Source organism: Physeter macrocephalus, chromosome 17 (assembly GCF_002837175.3).
Source record: "Physeter macrocephalus isolate SW-GA chromosome 17, ASM283717v5, whole genome shotgun sequence".
In the NCBI taxonomy this organism is placed as follows: domain Eukaryota; kingdom Metazoa; phylum Chordata; class Mammalia; order Artiodactyla; family Physeteridae; genus Physeter; species Physeter macrocephalus.
The window spans coordinates 51,709,902-51,723,444 of NC_041230.1; the positions used below are offsets into that span (position 1 = coordinate 51,709,902).

General features: G+C 52.9%; 1 protein-coding gene across 1 annotated transcript in view; it reads left to right on the forward strand.

The window, feature by feature from the left end:
- WFDC1 (WAP four-disulfide core domain 1) overlaps positions 1 to 3,416 on the forward strand; it is a 27,803-nt gene extending 24,387 nt beyond the window's left edge. Inside the window, exons 6-7 of the mRNA XM_024125094.3 lie at positions 1,217 to 1,289; positions 2,989 to 3,416. Coding sequence (XP_023980862.1) covers positions 1,217 to 1,275 — 59 coding nt within the window. The 3' untranslated portion in view covers positions 1,276 to 1,289; positions 2,989 to 3,416. The remainder of the gene's footprint in view (positions 1 to 1,216; positions 1,290 to 2,988) is intronic.
- Positions 3,417 to 13,543: the final 10,127 nt, after the last annotated feature.

Here is a 13,543-nt window from a genome sequence, read left to right on the forward strand (position 1 = left end):
TCCATGCACCCATCCATCCATCCATGCACCCATCCATCCATCCATCCATCCATCCACCCATCCATCCATCCATCCATCCACCCATCCATCCACCCATCCATCCATCCATCCATATCTTTTTAAAGAACTGACAGTACATATTTATCAAAATTACTCTTCGTGCCTTGCTGGAGGTTGCTACATTTATGAACATGGCAGACCCAGTCCCTGCCATCATGCAGCTGATAGCAAGCAAGAAAGTATTAATAAAACACGAATAAGGTCCAAGTGGTTATTTAGTGGCGACAGTGATCAGGACCATTGAAGTCACATGCAGGACACTGTGAAAAGGACACCTTAGACTAGGATGTCAAGGAAGGCTTCCTGAGGAGGGGATATTGAAACCCAGTATCAAGAATAAGAAATAGGGCTTCCCTGGTGGCGCAGGGGTTGCGCGTCTGCCTGCCGATGCAGGGGAACCGGGTTCGCGCCCCGGTCTGGGAGGATCCCATGTGCAGCGGAGCGGCTGGGCCCGTGAGCCGTGGCCGCTGAGCCTGCGCGTCCGGAGCCTGTGCTCCGCGACGGGAGAGGCCGCAACAGAGGGAGGCCCGCATACCACAAAAAAAAAAAAAAAAAAAAAAAAAAAAAAAGTTGAGCAGAAGGACAGCAGATGTGCAGTCAACAGATTACATCGCCTTCGTTTCAGTCGCCTGTTTGAGGACGAACATGTGACCTGGGCCCAGCAAACGCCTGCCGATGCAGGGGAACCGGGTTCGCGCCCCGGTCTGGGAGGATCCCATGTGCAGCGGAGCGGCTGGGCCCGTGAGCCGTGGCCGCTGAGCCTGCGCGTCCGGAGCCTGTGCTCCGCGACGGGAGAGGCCGCAACAGAGGGAGGCCCGCATACCACAAAAAAAAAAAAAAAAAAAAGAATAAGAAATAGTGGAGCAGAAGGACAGCAGATGTGGAAATCCTGAGGTGAAATGAACTTGGCCATCGCAGCAGCCGGAGTGCGTGGTGAGCACGGGGCTGGGGGCGAATGGCAGGAGTTGAGGGCAGACCACACGGGCTGGGGGGCGCGGCTACAGGTGGGGACTGGGGGACCTCTTTGGGGGAGGAGAGGGGGCGGGGCCAGGGCGCCGGGCCAGGCTGAGGTGTTTGGACTGAGTTTGGCTGGTGAGCCGTGAGCACCTGAGCAGGAATCGACACCTTCCCTGACAGAGCCCACTTCTTTTCGCAGAGGGTGCCTCCAAAAATGTGGCAGAACACGGGAAAGGACAGCAGAAGCAGTTTCAATAAAGCGACGGCAGCGGGTGAGTGGGAGGCAGGATGGGTCAGTGACAGCAGGTGGCTTTGGGCAGCCAGGTGTCCGAGGTAGCTTTCCTCACGAAGTTGAACAGTGGGAGGCCAAGAGTAGGGCTTTACCTGCGGGTAGAATTTGAAAATTCCCTTATGATTTCAAAGGGGACCTATGAGAGCTTTGGGCGTGCTCCGAAGTGGCAGTTTCTATAGCCCGTGGCCCTAAATCCAAGGACCAGACTAGGTTGTAACTTACACATTCCGTTGCCTTCATGCCTCTGTGAACAGACAGCCAAGGCCTCCTCTGTCCCACGAAGTTGGCCCCTCTGTCTCCCTCCGCCGGCCACGCGGTGCTATCCAGGGCCAACTCTCGGGCATGAACCGGGTGCCCAGAGGCTCAACAGTCATTCACGGAAATCTCCAGTGTGCAGGCTTGGTGCTGGGGGGACGCCGTGGATAAATCACGGCTCCTGCTCTCGGGGGCTTACATCCTAGTAGGAGACTAAACTGGGCAACCAGTAAATCAGCAAGAAAGGCCCAGCCTGCAATAGCGTCGTGAAGGAAGCTGGACAGACAGGGGATGTGATGCGGGGTAGCCCGGCGAGGAGGGAGCTGCTTCAGATCGGGGCCAGGAAGGAAGGCCGCTGTGAGTAGAGCCAAGATATCTGAGCCAAGATCTGACACGGGCACCCAGGCAGAGGGAACGGGAAGGGCAAAAGTCCCGTGGCAGGAAAGGTCTTGCTTTGAGGAACCCCGGGGAGGCCACTGGGGTGGGAACAGAATAATGGTGGGGAAAGCTGGCATCAGAGGTGACCAGGTAAGGAAGGCACAGGCTCTGCTCTCAGATGCTCTTCAAGGTGAGATGCAGGTGGATGCAAAGGTCCAGCGGTCCTGGCCAGTAAAACCTGAACACCCACCCAGCGCTGTGAAAGCTCAAGTCTATGCGTGGTAAACAAAAGCCCTTGAACTGGGATGATTCCCCCACCCACCGCAATGCCCTTGAAAGGCAAACATCAGGTTTGAGATTCAGAATACTCAGGTGTGAGTCCTGCAGGAAAATCTAGAGTCCGTGGAGGTTGATGCCAACACATCTATTACCTGCTGATGACAGGAACAGTCCTTGGAGTGGGTCTGACCCACCTGAGTCTGTGAACCTTACACAGGGACGTGCTGGGGCCAGTAGGAAAGAACGGGACAGTGAGAGATGATTTGGGGCGGCTCTTAAGAACCAGCCGGCCAGAACTGGGGTTAAACTCCTGCTCCACTACAAGGTGACCTTAGGCGAATGACTTCCCCTCTCCAAGCCTCAGTCTCCTCATCTGCAAAATGGGAGTGATGGGGGGGACGCGTTAGGAGCTAAGTAAGATGGCAGGGGAGACAAGATGGCGGAGGAGGAGGACAAAGAGCCCACCTCCCCCCATGAATGCATCAAAAATACATCTCCACGTGGAGCACTGCTCACTGAAAACAAACTGGAAGCTGGCAAAAAGATTCTCGTACAACCAAGGTTGTAAGAAAGATCCACACAGAATCAGGTAGGAAGGGAAGAGGGAGATGGAACCCAGAGAGACTTCGCAGTGAGTTAAGGATTTAGTCGTAGTGGAAACTGGCATCTTTCTGGTGTGTCTGGTGGGCGAGGAGGAAGTGGGTGACACACACTTTTGACCCCACGTTCTTGGGTTCATATTCCTTCCCTCTTTGCTTCCCTTTCAGCTAACCTGGAAGAACATTCCTCCACTTTCTGCTAAGCCTCAGAAACCGTTGGGTAATAAATGATTTGACCCCCAGAGGTCATGCCCAGCTCAACAGAGCATGACCCCAGAGATGCTTGGAGACGCGACCCCTGGCTCTCAACCCCTGGGTGGCCCCGCCTGGCAGGGTGACTTCGTGGGAGCCACTCGCCAGTTCCGGGTCCCTGTTTTATTGTCCTGGAAATGAGGCCCACCTAGCAGCCCCCTTGACCTTGCAGCTCCCCAGACCTACCGTGGGAAGAAGTCGCTGCCTTTGTGAGCTGTGTGAAGCCTCTTTCTAAGACACAGGTCAGTGTCTTGGTTGGTACAGATTTCTTCCAGGTTTGACTCTTGGAGGCATGTACCCATTCCAGATGTTCTCAAGATACGTTTGCTCATCATAAAATGGAAATGAACTTACCTACTCATGCGTGATTCATGGTGTTAACCACCTGATGATCTCAAATTGGAGGTGCTGAAGCCGTAGAGTCCTGGGAGTGGGAGGTGTACGGGTGGGACTGGGGTGAGGTTTCAGCTCAGCTCTGCTTCCGGACCCCTGCACTGTCTGGGCCACACGTGTACCGTGTCAGCGTGGGTCCGTCTGAAGCAGAGGGAGGAGGCTTTGATTTATGAGGAAGCGACTTATTCGGAAGGTTTCTGGGAAGAGCTAGCGGAGGGGTGGGGCAGTGGACAGGAAGAGAAAGAGGTCCTCCCAGGTGATGTAAGACGGTCCCGAGGAGGGTAACTTCGGCGAGATTCCCTGGGGGTCCCAGAGGCAGCCTGTGCCCCACCAGGACCAGCTCCAGGGGCGGGGCCCCGCGCTTGGTTTAACAGAGTTGAACAAGGGGCGCGCCTGTTCATTCTGCAAATGACGTGAGTGGGTTTGAGTCCCACTGTGGCGCTGGCCCCTTCAGAAGGCCAGGGAGCCGAGCCCCGCTCAGTGGTGGGGTAAGGGCTGTCCCTTGGAGGAGCAGTTGTCAATTCCAGGGGCAGCCCACCCCCTGCCAGGGAGGGGACCCAGGAGGACACGGGCAGAGCCCTGGGGGCATCTGCTACACAAGCCAAATCTCAACAGTGACTGCACCAGAATGGACACACGCATCCACCGGCTTTTGGGGGAAATGATTCAATTCATTGGGTATGTAAGACAGCCCCACTGGTGACCGATATGGATCGATGATCAGTCCTTTGGCAGGACCTGACCTTTCAAGTTCCAAGATGGGCTTGTGCGGAGACTCCTGGGTACCCGTATTTAAAAAGCGAGCATCTCTCCTCACCCCTGCCCCGGCCCACACATCCACACTTTTTCTCCGGATAACATCCGGACTCTCTTGGAAAACACGCCAAGTCCAATTTAAAGTGGAGATTGGTGACCGATGGGCCTTTTTTTTTTTTTTTTTTTTTTTGGTCGTTTCTGAGCATCCGTGCGTTGACATTGCTCAAGAATTATTTTGATGGTTGCTTTGTTTTTGTGTATGGAACACGAGAGAAAAACAGTCAAGCGATTCATGTCAAAGTTGTGTAAAGTGTGCCTTTGTCACACCGGCTGGGGGAGGTTTTGACCTTCCCGTTGATGGAAAAGGAAGATGCCTTCATCCAAGAATGGCAGGTCTGACCAGAGACAAATCTGATTTCCACCTCAGACACTGAGGTTTATGTCAATCCATTCCAGGCACGTTGTGGAATTTTTACACGTGATGGCAGGGGTCACAGCGTGGGTCACCCGTGAAATCCTCAGCGCCCTGTCTGTCTGTGCTGGAGGGTCCATCTCACTGGTCTGGACGGGACCTGAGCCTGCAGTTGGCTGAAGCTCCCTCCCGGGGAGGTGGCGGGAATGAGCAGCCAGACCGTCAGGGCCGAGGACCAGAGGTCTAAGGGACTGTCCCCTTCAGGGCTGGCCATCCGTGGCAGGGGTAAACAATTACAACCAGCAGAGACTTGGGTGTCAGAAATCTGAAAGGGCTCACCCAAAGTCACACAGCCCGTAAGTGCCAGGGTCTGGATACCAAACTGGTCTGACCTGCTCACAGCTCGGGCTCCAGAGACCCATCAAGCACATTCCCTCCGGCCGTGGAGGCCCAGAAGGGGACACCGCTGGGGTACAGATCTGCAGAGGGCCCTGGGGACAGGGCGGAGCTCACCCCCACTTCTGGGGGGGCTGTCCACTAGATGGGGTGGAGAGAGTAGAGGCTGGTCAACCTGGGTTCTGATCCTGGGCAAGGCACTTCCCCTCGCTGAGCCTCAGTTTCTTCCTCTGTGAAATGGGTGTGATCAGGGTAACTGCCTTTCAGAGTTGCCGGGGAGGATTATGAGAGATGGTGTATAGAGAGCAGTCAGCGGGTATGCTTATCATTCTTTATTATTATTACCTTGGCCCAGGCGTCCATGGGCCCCCAGCTGAGCGCCTCTGTTTAAGCCCAAATACCGAGACTCTATCTCACTTCATCCATCAGTAAGTTTCATTGGTGCATTTCCCTTAGGTTCAGGGTAATTAATTAACTTTCCCCCTCACTCATCGGGTACTCATTCACTCATTCATACATTCCATCTATCAAGAAATATTTACCGAGCACGAACCACCTTTTCTTGGCGAATGCAAGGTGCACGTTTTTTTCACCTTTCCACGTCCCCGAAGCTGGGAAGTGTCCTAGTCGTGACCACCAGGCGTCATTGCCTGCACGTGAGCACATTTAAACATGCAGGCTGGGTGTAAGCAACCCAGTAGAAACTTCCAGGAAAAACCAAGGAACCGCCTTCTGGGAAATTCTGCGTCATCAGAATCTTGGGGATTCAGAGGTCACGTTGGCAGAAAAACTCGGACCCTGGCAACTCTGAGTGGAAAAGTGATTCGGACGGGTTGGATCCAAGCGTGACGACCTTCTAGGAAAGACCTTATCCCATTTATCTCGCTTACATTTTCTTTCTGATGTATGCGCAAGGACGAGGTATGATTAAAATCTATGTCTAAATAAATCTGAAAGAGGTCTTTACTAAGTTTACAATAGAAAGGTGAAAGCACCATAGCAGCTTAGTTGGCAGTGCTTTTTATCTTTTAATTATGTATAATGTTCTGCTTGGGTTATTATGATATATGCTGTCTGTCTTAGCTTCCGTCTGAGACACAGAGGGGAACAGCCCAGAAACGGTCCCTGCCTGCATGGCGTTTATGGTCTAGTGGGGACTGGAACCACCGCCTCCTGACTCCAGGGCTCTGCCCCTCCATCACGCAGCCCCAGGAATGGGCTCGCTAGCCCCCTTCCTGGTGGAACCTCCACCCTGCCCTCAGGGAGGGCATTAGGCTTTCCCCCTAATGTCCCTGCCTTGGGTCCTCATTCTGGAGGAAGACACACAGATGAATGGGCGATTGCAGGCACTGGGGTACGTACCCGGAGCTCAGCTGTATTTCTTGGCTTTGAGCCCAGAGCACTGTCCCCTTGGGAGCTGGCACAGCCCTTCCTTGGACCTGATTGATGTGGAAACCAGGTGACAGGGCTGCTCACCTGAGCTAAAGTGTGAGCAGAGGTCCTGTTGTCCAGGACGTGAGAGACCTCTGGGCTTGGAGCCGGGTTCCGGTGGTGGTCGCAGCTGTGTGCTCCTGGACACAGAGCTTAGCCTCTCTGAGACTCAGTTTCTAGCACGATGGAACGGGATGACGCCTGCCATACCTGCTGCAGGATGAAGGACATGAGAGCTGGGAGACAGTTGGGAAACCCGGAAAGGCCTGTCCTGGGTCCTCAGGGTGAAGAGGCAGAAGGAAGGCAGACAGTGCCCTGGAGCGGAGTTGAAGGACCCTCAGGGGCTAGAGGTCCGCTGTGCTGCTGGCAATGACAGGACCCCAGCCGAGCAGCTGGGGCAAAGAGGGCCGCCAGGAGAGACAGGAGGAGTGGATGGGGGCACCACTTTGGTGCTAGGCTGATGGGGTTCAAGACCCGGCCCTGCCACTCGCTAGCGTGTGATCTTGCACAAGTTAGTCACTGTGCCTCGGTTTCCCCATCTGCAAAAGGGGGTGATGATACTCCGGGCTGCGATGAGGAGTGAAAGTGTTGACATATGTGCGGTTCTCAGAACAATGTCTGGCTCGCAGCCTGGGTTCTATAAGCGATGGCTGCTATTGTTTTATCGTCTCTAAGGCAGAAGTGAGCGGCCACACCTTGGGAGGAAAGGACCACACCTGGGCTTCAGGGACAGCGGGAACCGGGGATGGAGTCCCCCACGTCTCTCTGTTTTCTCTGGGCAGAGCCCCTGTCTCCTCGGGACATGAGAGCGGCCCCAGGCAGCCCTAGAGCTCCATCCAGCACGCGCTCCCCGTGAATGGGACGCCGTCCCTTGTGACACCCCTGCGGAAGGCACCCACATCTGGGCCCATCGACTGAGGCCATGGGAAGCAGGGAGGAAGAGCCGGCAGGTCTCCCATCAGCAACGGCCATGGGGATGAGGGGGGGGGTGCCGAGCCAGTAGGGGGGTCCCAGGAAAACGCGAACGTGGGGCTGGGCAGACAGTCTCCTAGATTCCCCCTCTCATTCCACAGGGTAGGGCAGCAAAGACCCCACAGTGTCTCTTGACTTTCCCAAGGTCACACACAGCCAGGCAGCCCTGGGGGACAGTCAGTTCTTACAGGGATCTCCCTCCGCTCAGCCCTTGCCCTGTATTATTTCACTGCTCTCGTGGCCACCTTAACGTGGTCGCCAGCACCTTCTGAGAGCTGACTACGTGCCAGGCGCCTCTGGAAGCCCTTTACAGAAACCAGCCACTCATCTGAGCTCTTCCAACCCATGAGGAAGAGACTCTTGACACCCATTTTACAGATGAGGGAAACTGAGGCATGGAGAAATAGTCACTTAGCAAGGATCACAGAGCCAGTAAATGGCAGAGTGAAGATACAGACCCAAGTAAACTAATTCCAGATCTGACCCCTTGGGAGGTTCGACCTTTGTCTTTTTTTTTTTTAATCAGCGAGAAAACGCCTTTAATTTGTGCGGTTTAAGGACACATCTAGAGACTTCCCTGGTGGCGCAGTGGTTAAGAACCCGCCTGCCAGTGCAGGGGATGCAGGTTCGAGCCCTGGTCCGGGAAGATCTCACATGCCGCGGAGCAACTAAGCCCGTGCGCCACAACTACTGAGCCTGCGCTCTAGAGCCCGCGAGCCACAACTAATGAAATCTGTGCGCCTAGAGCCCGTGCTCCGCAACAAGAGAAGCCACCGCGGTGAGAAGCCCGCGCACCGCAATGAAGAGTAGCCCCCGCTCGCCGCTACTAGATGAAGCCCACGGGCAGCAACGAAGACCCAACACAGCCAAAAATAAAATTAATTAATTAATTTAAAAGAAAAAAAGAACACATCTAGGTGTTGAATTTTGGATGAAATCGTTGACTTGATTATGACGTTCTTCTATCTGCAGCCATTCAGAACAGAGAGATATTACATAGCTATTGTCAGTCTCCCAGGAAGTACACGTTATAGGAAGACTTTCTGGAAAAGACTAGGAAGGAAAGAATGCGGCTGCTCTTTATTTTTTTTTTTTGCCATTAGTTGTTGAAGTCAGATTCTATTTCATACTATGGTCATCTACCTGTTTTTATTTTTCTTTTTTGAAAATAATTTTAAAACATTTTTAAGGAACTTCCCTGGCGGTCCAGCCGTTAAGACTCTGCGCTTCCATTGCAGGGGGCGTGGGTTCCATCCCCGGTTGGAGAACTAAGATCCCGCGTGCCACGCAGCGCGGCAGCCCCCCCAAAAATTTAAATTTAAAATAATAGTAAATTCACAGAACGTGTGAGGAAAAGTCCAGAGAGGCCCACCTCCCCCGTGGTAACACCTTGTATAACTACAGGGCAGTACTGCCACCAGGAAGTTGGCAATGGCACCGTCCACAGAGCATGTGGGTTTTCTCTGGTTCCACAGAGGAGCCTGGGAGGGGAGAAGCAATTCACCCAGGGTCACCGAGCTTGGAACTGGCCATTTCCCCTCTCTCCCAGGAAGTGCAAGAGGCCGACCCCACTCCCCTGAATCCCCAGTCTGGAGTTTTCTCTCTTGCCACACACACAAAGCCTCCCATACTGGAGAGACCACAGAGGCCATGGCCACGTCTTTGGCTGTCTGGGGACCGTCCCATAGCTGTGGGGGGCTGAGGGGGGGGGATGCCCAGCCTCTGAGAGAGCTACGTCCCTCCAGAGGATAAGCAGGGCCCCAGGAAGCCAGGAAACTGTTGGGCAAGTCAGCCCTGCCTCCTCCAAGGCGCCTGAAAGCAGCTGGACCCTGGGGGCACTTGGCTGAGGATAGGGACGTCACCCACAGGGGCAGCTTTTCCATAAGAACAAACTTAATTAAACAGTCTCTCTGTCCCTTGGGCTGACCGACATAGCCACCGTCTTCCCTGGGGCCAGTTTCCACCAGAGTTGCCAGGATTAACTATCTTCCCGACCCCAGATCTTTTTGTAGACAATCTCACAGAGATCAGCAAGGCAGTGTAAAGGGAAGGCAGAGAGGCGCCCTTCCAGGGGACACAGTGCCGGACAGACTTTATCTTATGACCCCAGGGAAGGCCTCTGCATGCTTTCACCCGGGAAGAGGTGAGCAGGCCCTCAGGTGAGACGGTGGTGGCACCCAGCTCCAGACAGATTTCTCCTTCTGGGCGCCTGTAGGCTGCTGCCTGAAATTCCACCATCAGAGTATCATCTGTTGTCGACAGCTTGGAGGTCTGTGGAGTGTGGATTCCTCTGGAAGAGGATGGAGGGGGGAGACACTGGTGTGTGGGTGATCACGGGGCACGGTGGAAAGGGCTAGGATAAAGCTTATGTAGGCTCTGGGCATGTGTGCAGGCTGAGAGGTCAGGGAGGGCTTCCCAGAGGAGGGGCTTCTGAGCTAAGTTCACCAGTGCGAGTTTTCTGTAACTACCATACAGATTACCATAAACAACAGAAATGTAGCCTCTCCCAGCTCTGGAGACCAGAGGTCCATGTCAGGGTGTCAGTAGGGTTGGCTCCTTCCGGAGGCTGTCCCATGCCCCTGTCCAGCTTCTGGGGGTGGCCAGTAACCTGTGCCATTCCTCATCTTACAGACCCATCCCTGCGATCTGTCTTTATCATCCCACGGCCTTCCCCTCTGTGTCTGTGTGTCCCAGACTTCCCTCTCCTTTGGTTTTTAAGGACACTTATTGGATTTAGGACCCACCCTAAACCCAGGACCATCTCATCTCAAGATCCTTAATTGAAGTTAAGGATCTGCATCAGCAAAGACTCTATTTCCAAATAAGGTCGCATACACAGGTTCTGGAGTTAGGATGCGGACACAACTTTTTGGGGGGCACACAATTCAACCCGCTCAGGAGCAAGTTAGCTAACTTAGATCGGGGGAGAAGAGGAAAGGCATTCCAGGCGGAGGGAGCGGTGTGTGCAGAGACACAGCTGGACATGGCTGGAGAAGGGGGGCCCTCTGGGACTGGGAGGATGCTGGGTAGAAAGTTAAGCAGGTGCCAGTTCACGTCTTGAGTTTGAACTTGACCGTGAAAACAACGGGAAGCCACTGAAGGTTTTACCTGGGTTATGACCTTGTTTGCTTCTCCCCGAGAAGGCCAGTCTTAACGATCTGCATTGACAGATGAAAACACTGAGGTTCAGAGAGGTGAAGTCATTTGCCCAAGAGCACACCATCAGGAAAATAGAAGAGGCAGGACTTGAACTCACGCCTCATCTAACTCCGTAAGTGGGAAGACAAAAGCAGCAGGCGTCTGTCTGTGTCCCCGGAAGGCTACTCAGGAGGGAAGAAAGGACCGGAAGTGAGATCGGGTGCCAGGATCACCGGCCCACCTGACAACGGCTCTCTAATGTTGGGCCTGGGGGTTGCCATGGTTGATGCTCTGAGACCAGCCTCCTTGGCCACACCTGATTGGTGGAGAAACAGGTCACCTGACTCAAGCTAAGCCTGTCAGATTCCTCCCTCCAATGCTCTTGAGTCTTTTTGACGCCGGAAGGTAGCATGGCCGTGACCAGGAGCCAAGCTCAGGAGCCTCCTCTCAACAGCGTGGCCTCAGGTAACTTCTCGAACCCCTTGATGCTTCAGTTCCTTCTTTGGAAGTCGGAAGGATGAAAGCAGCACCTCCCTGCATGGCTGCTGTGGGATTACATGAAATCCTGGTGGTGAAGCTTTTTGCCCGACACCTGGCACACAGAAAATGCTGGGCAAACATCAGCTGGCTCTGCCAGTGGCGTGGACAGGGGGATGGGACTTGGGGCTGTGCGGAGGCCACCTCCTGCCTTGTCCATGAGGAAGAGGGACGGGAGAAAGAGCCAGAGGGAGAGGAGGAGGAGGAGCAGGAAGGGGAGAGACAGAGAGAGAGAAGCCAGCAGGTTCTTGACAGCTTTCCAGGACTTGCTTCCAAGTGATACGAGACTTGGCCACCCTCCCCTTCCTGTACTGAGGTTCAAGGAAACAGCTCAGTGGTTCCCAGTCGCCGGCTGCCGGTGACCTTGCCCTGGGCTAGCACAGATGGGTTGTGTGGTTTTTGTTTTTTTTTTTTGCAATCAAAACCAAAACAATACAGAACACCAACCAAAACACACCTTGATTGAGACGGTTTGGCAAGCTGAAGGCCCCATGGAAGCCACTGGAACCACCTTTGAACTGGATGCCAGGGATTTCCTGCCTCAGACCCGGTGGCTACCTGAAGAAACCCCTGGCAGGTCTAAGCCACACTGTGGGGAGGCCGTCCTGCCTGGGACCGCCCAGAAGCCTCACGTCCTGGGAACACACACGTGGCCTCCCCACCCCACATTCCACATCCACACCGCCTGATCCCAAGTGGGCAGGCTTCTGGAAAGTTCCACGCTCAGCCCAGGAACTTGTTGAACAGGTGCCTTGAGATGGGCGAGTCCCCTGCCCATTAGGTGCTGCCCTGGCCAGGCCGGGCTAGAGAATACGCGAGAGCAGAGTAAATGGAGGGGCTTAAAGTCTCATGGGTTATATGCCAAGGTGAGTGCTAACATCTAACATCCATCGTGTCCTCGACATCCAGGTTGGGTCGATGCCACCACCTGCACTGAGAGCAGAAAGAATCGAGGCTCAGATGTTGCAAGTTTCTAGCTCAGGATCAAACTGTTACTAAGTGGGGAGCCAGAGCTTTCTTCCGACCTGAAATCAAAAGGCTTATTATTAACACTTTCAAATATAAACAAGGCGTAGAAAGTGGTAGAAGGAACCTCTTTGGACTCATCAGCCAGCTACCATTGCTTCATCTAGACCCTCAACTTTTTGCAGAGGTAGAGTCTGGAGTATTTTAAAGTAAATCCCAGACATCATATACATCACCTGTGAATGCTTCAGAATGCCTGTCTAACAGACGCGTATGTTTTTTAACATCATCATAAGGTCATTATCACAGGACCACCTGGACGGGAAAGTTCGAGCTGGGACCACCACACCACGTGCCCTGGGAGGGAGCACGGTCCCAGCCAAGTCCTGCTCTTCCACGGCAGGCAAGTTCACTCGAGCAGCAGTTTCCAAAGGGGGAGCCTCAGACCCGCAGCATCACCAGGGAACTCATTAGAAATGCAGCTTCTCAGGCCACCCCAGCCCTGACGAGTGAGGACCTCTGGGGTTGGGCCCAGCAGTCTGTGTGTGGTTTTTTTTTTTTTTAACTTTATTATTTCTTATGGAAGCATAGTTGATTTACAATGTTGTGTTAATTTCTGCTGTACAGCAAAGTGATTCAGTTATACATACATATATACATGTATCTATATACATTCTTTTTCAATATTCTCTTCCGTTATGGTTTATCACAGAATTTTGAATATAGTTCCCTGTGCTATACAGTAGGACCTTGTCGTTTATCCATCCTATATATAATAGTTTGCATCCGCTAATCCCAAACTCCCAATCCACCCCTCCTCCACCCAGCCTCCCCCTTGGCAACCACGAGTCTGTTCTCTACGTCTGTGAGTCTGTTTCTGTTTTGTAGATAAGTTCATTTGTATCATATTTTAGATTCCACATATCAGTAATATCCTATGCTATTTGTCTTTGTCTGACTTACTTCACTTAGTGTAATAATCTCTAGGTCCATCCATGTTGCTGAAAATGGCATTATTTCATTCTTTTTTATGGCTGAGTAGTATTCTACTGTATATCTATACCACATCTTCTTTATGCATTCATCTGTCAATGGACATTTTGTTTGTTTCCACGCTGTGCTATACAGTAGGACCTTGTCGTTTATCCATCCTATATATAATAGTTCGCATCCGCTAATCCCAAACTCCCAATCCACCCCTCCTCCACCCACCCTCCCCCTTGGCAACCACGAGTCTGTTCTCTACGTCTGTGAGTCTGTTTCTGTTTTGTAGATAAGTTCATTTGTATCATATTTTAGATTCCACATATCAGTAATATCCTATGCTATTTGTCTTTGTCTGACTTACTTCACTTAGTGTAATAATCTCTAGGTCCATCCATGTTGCTGAAAATGGCATTATTTCATTCTTTTTTATGGCTGAGTAGTATTCTACTGTATATCTATACCACATCTTCTTTATGCATTCAT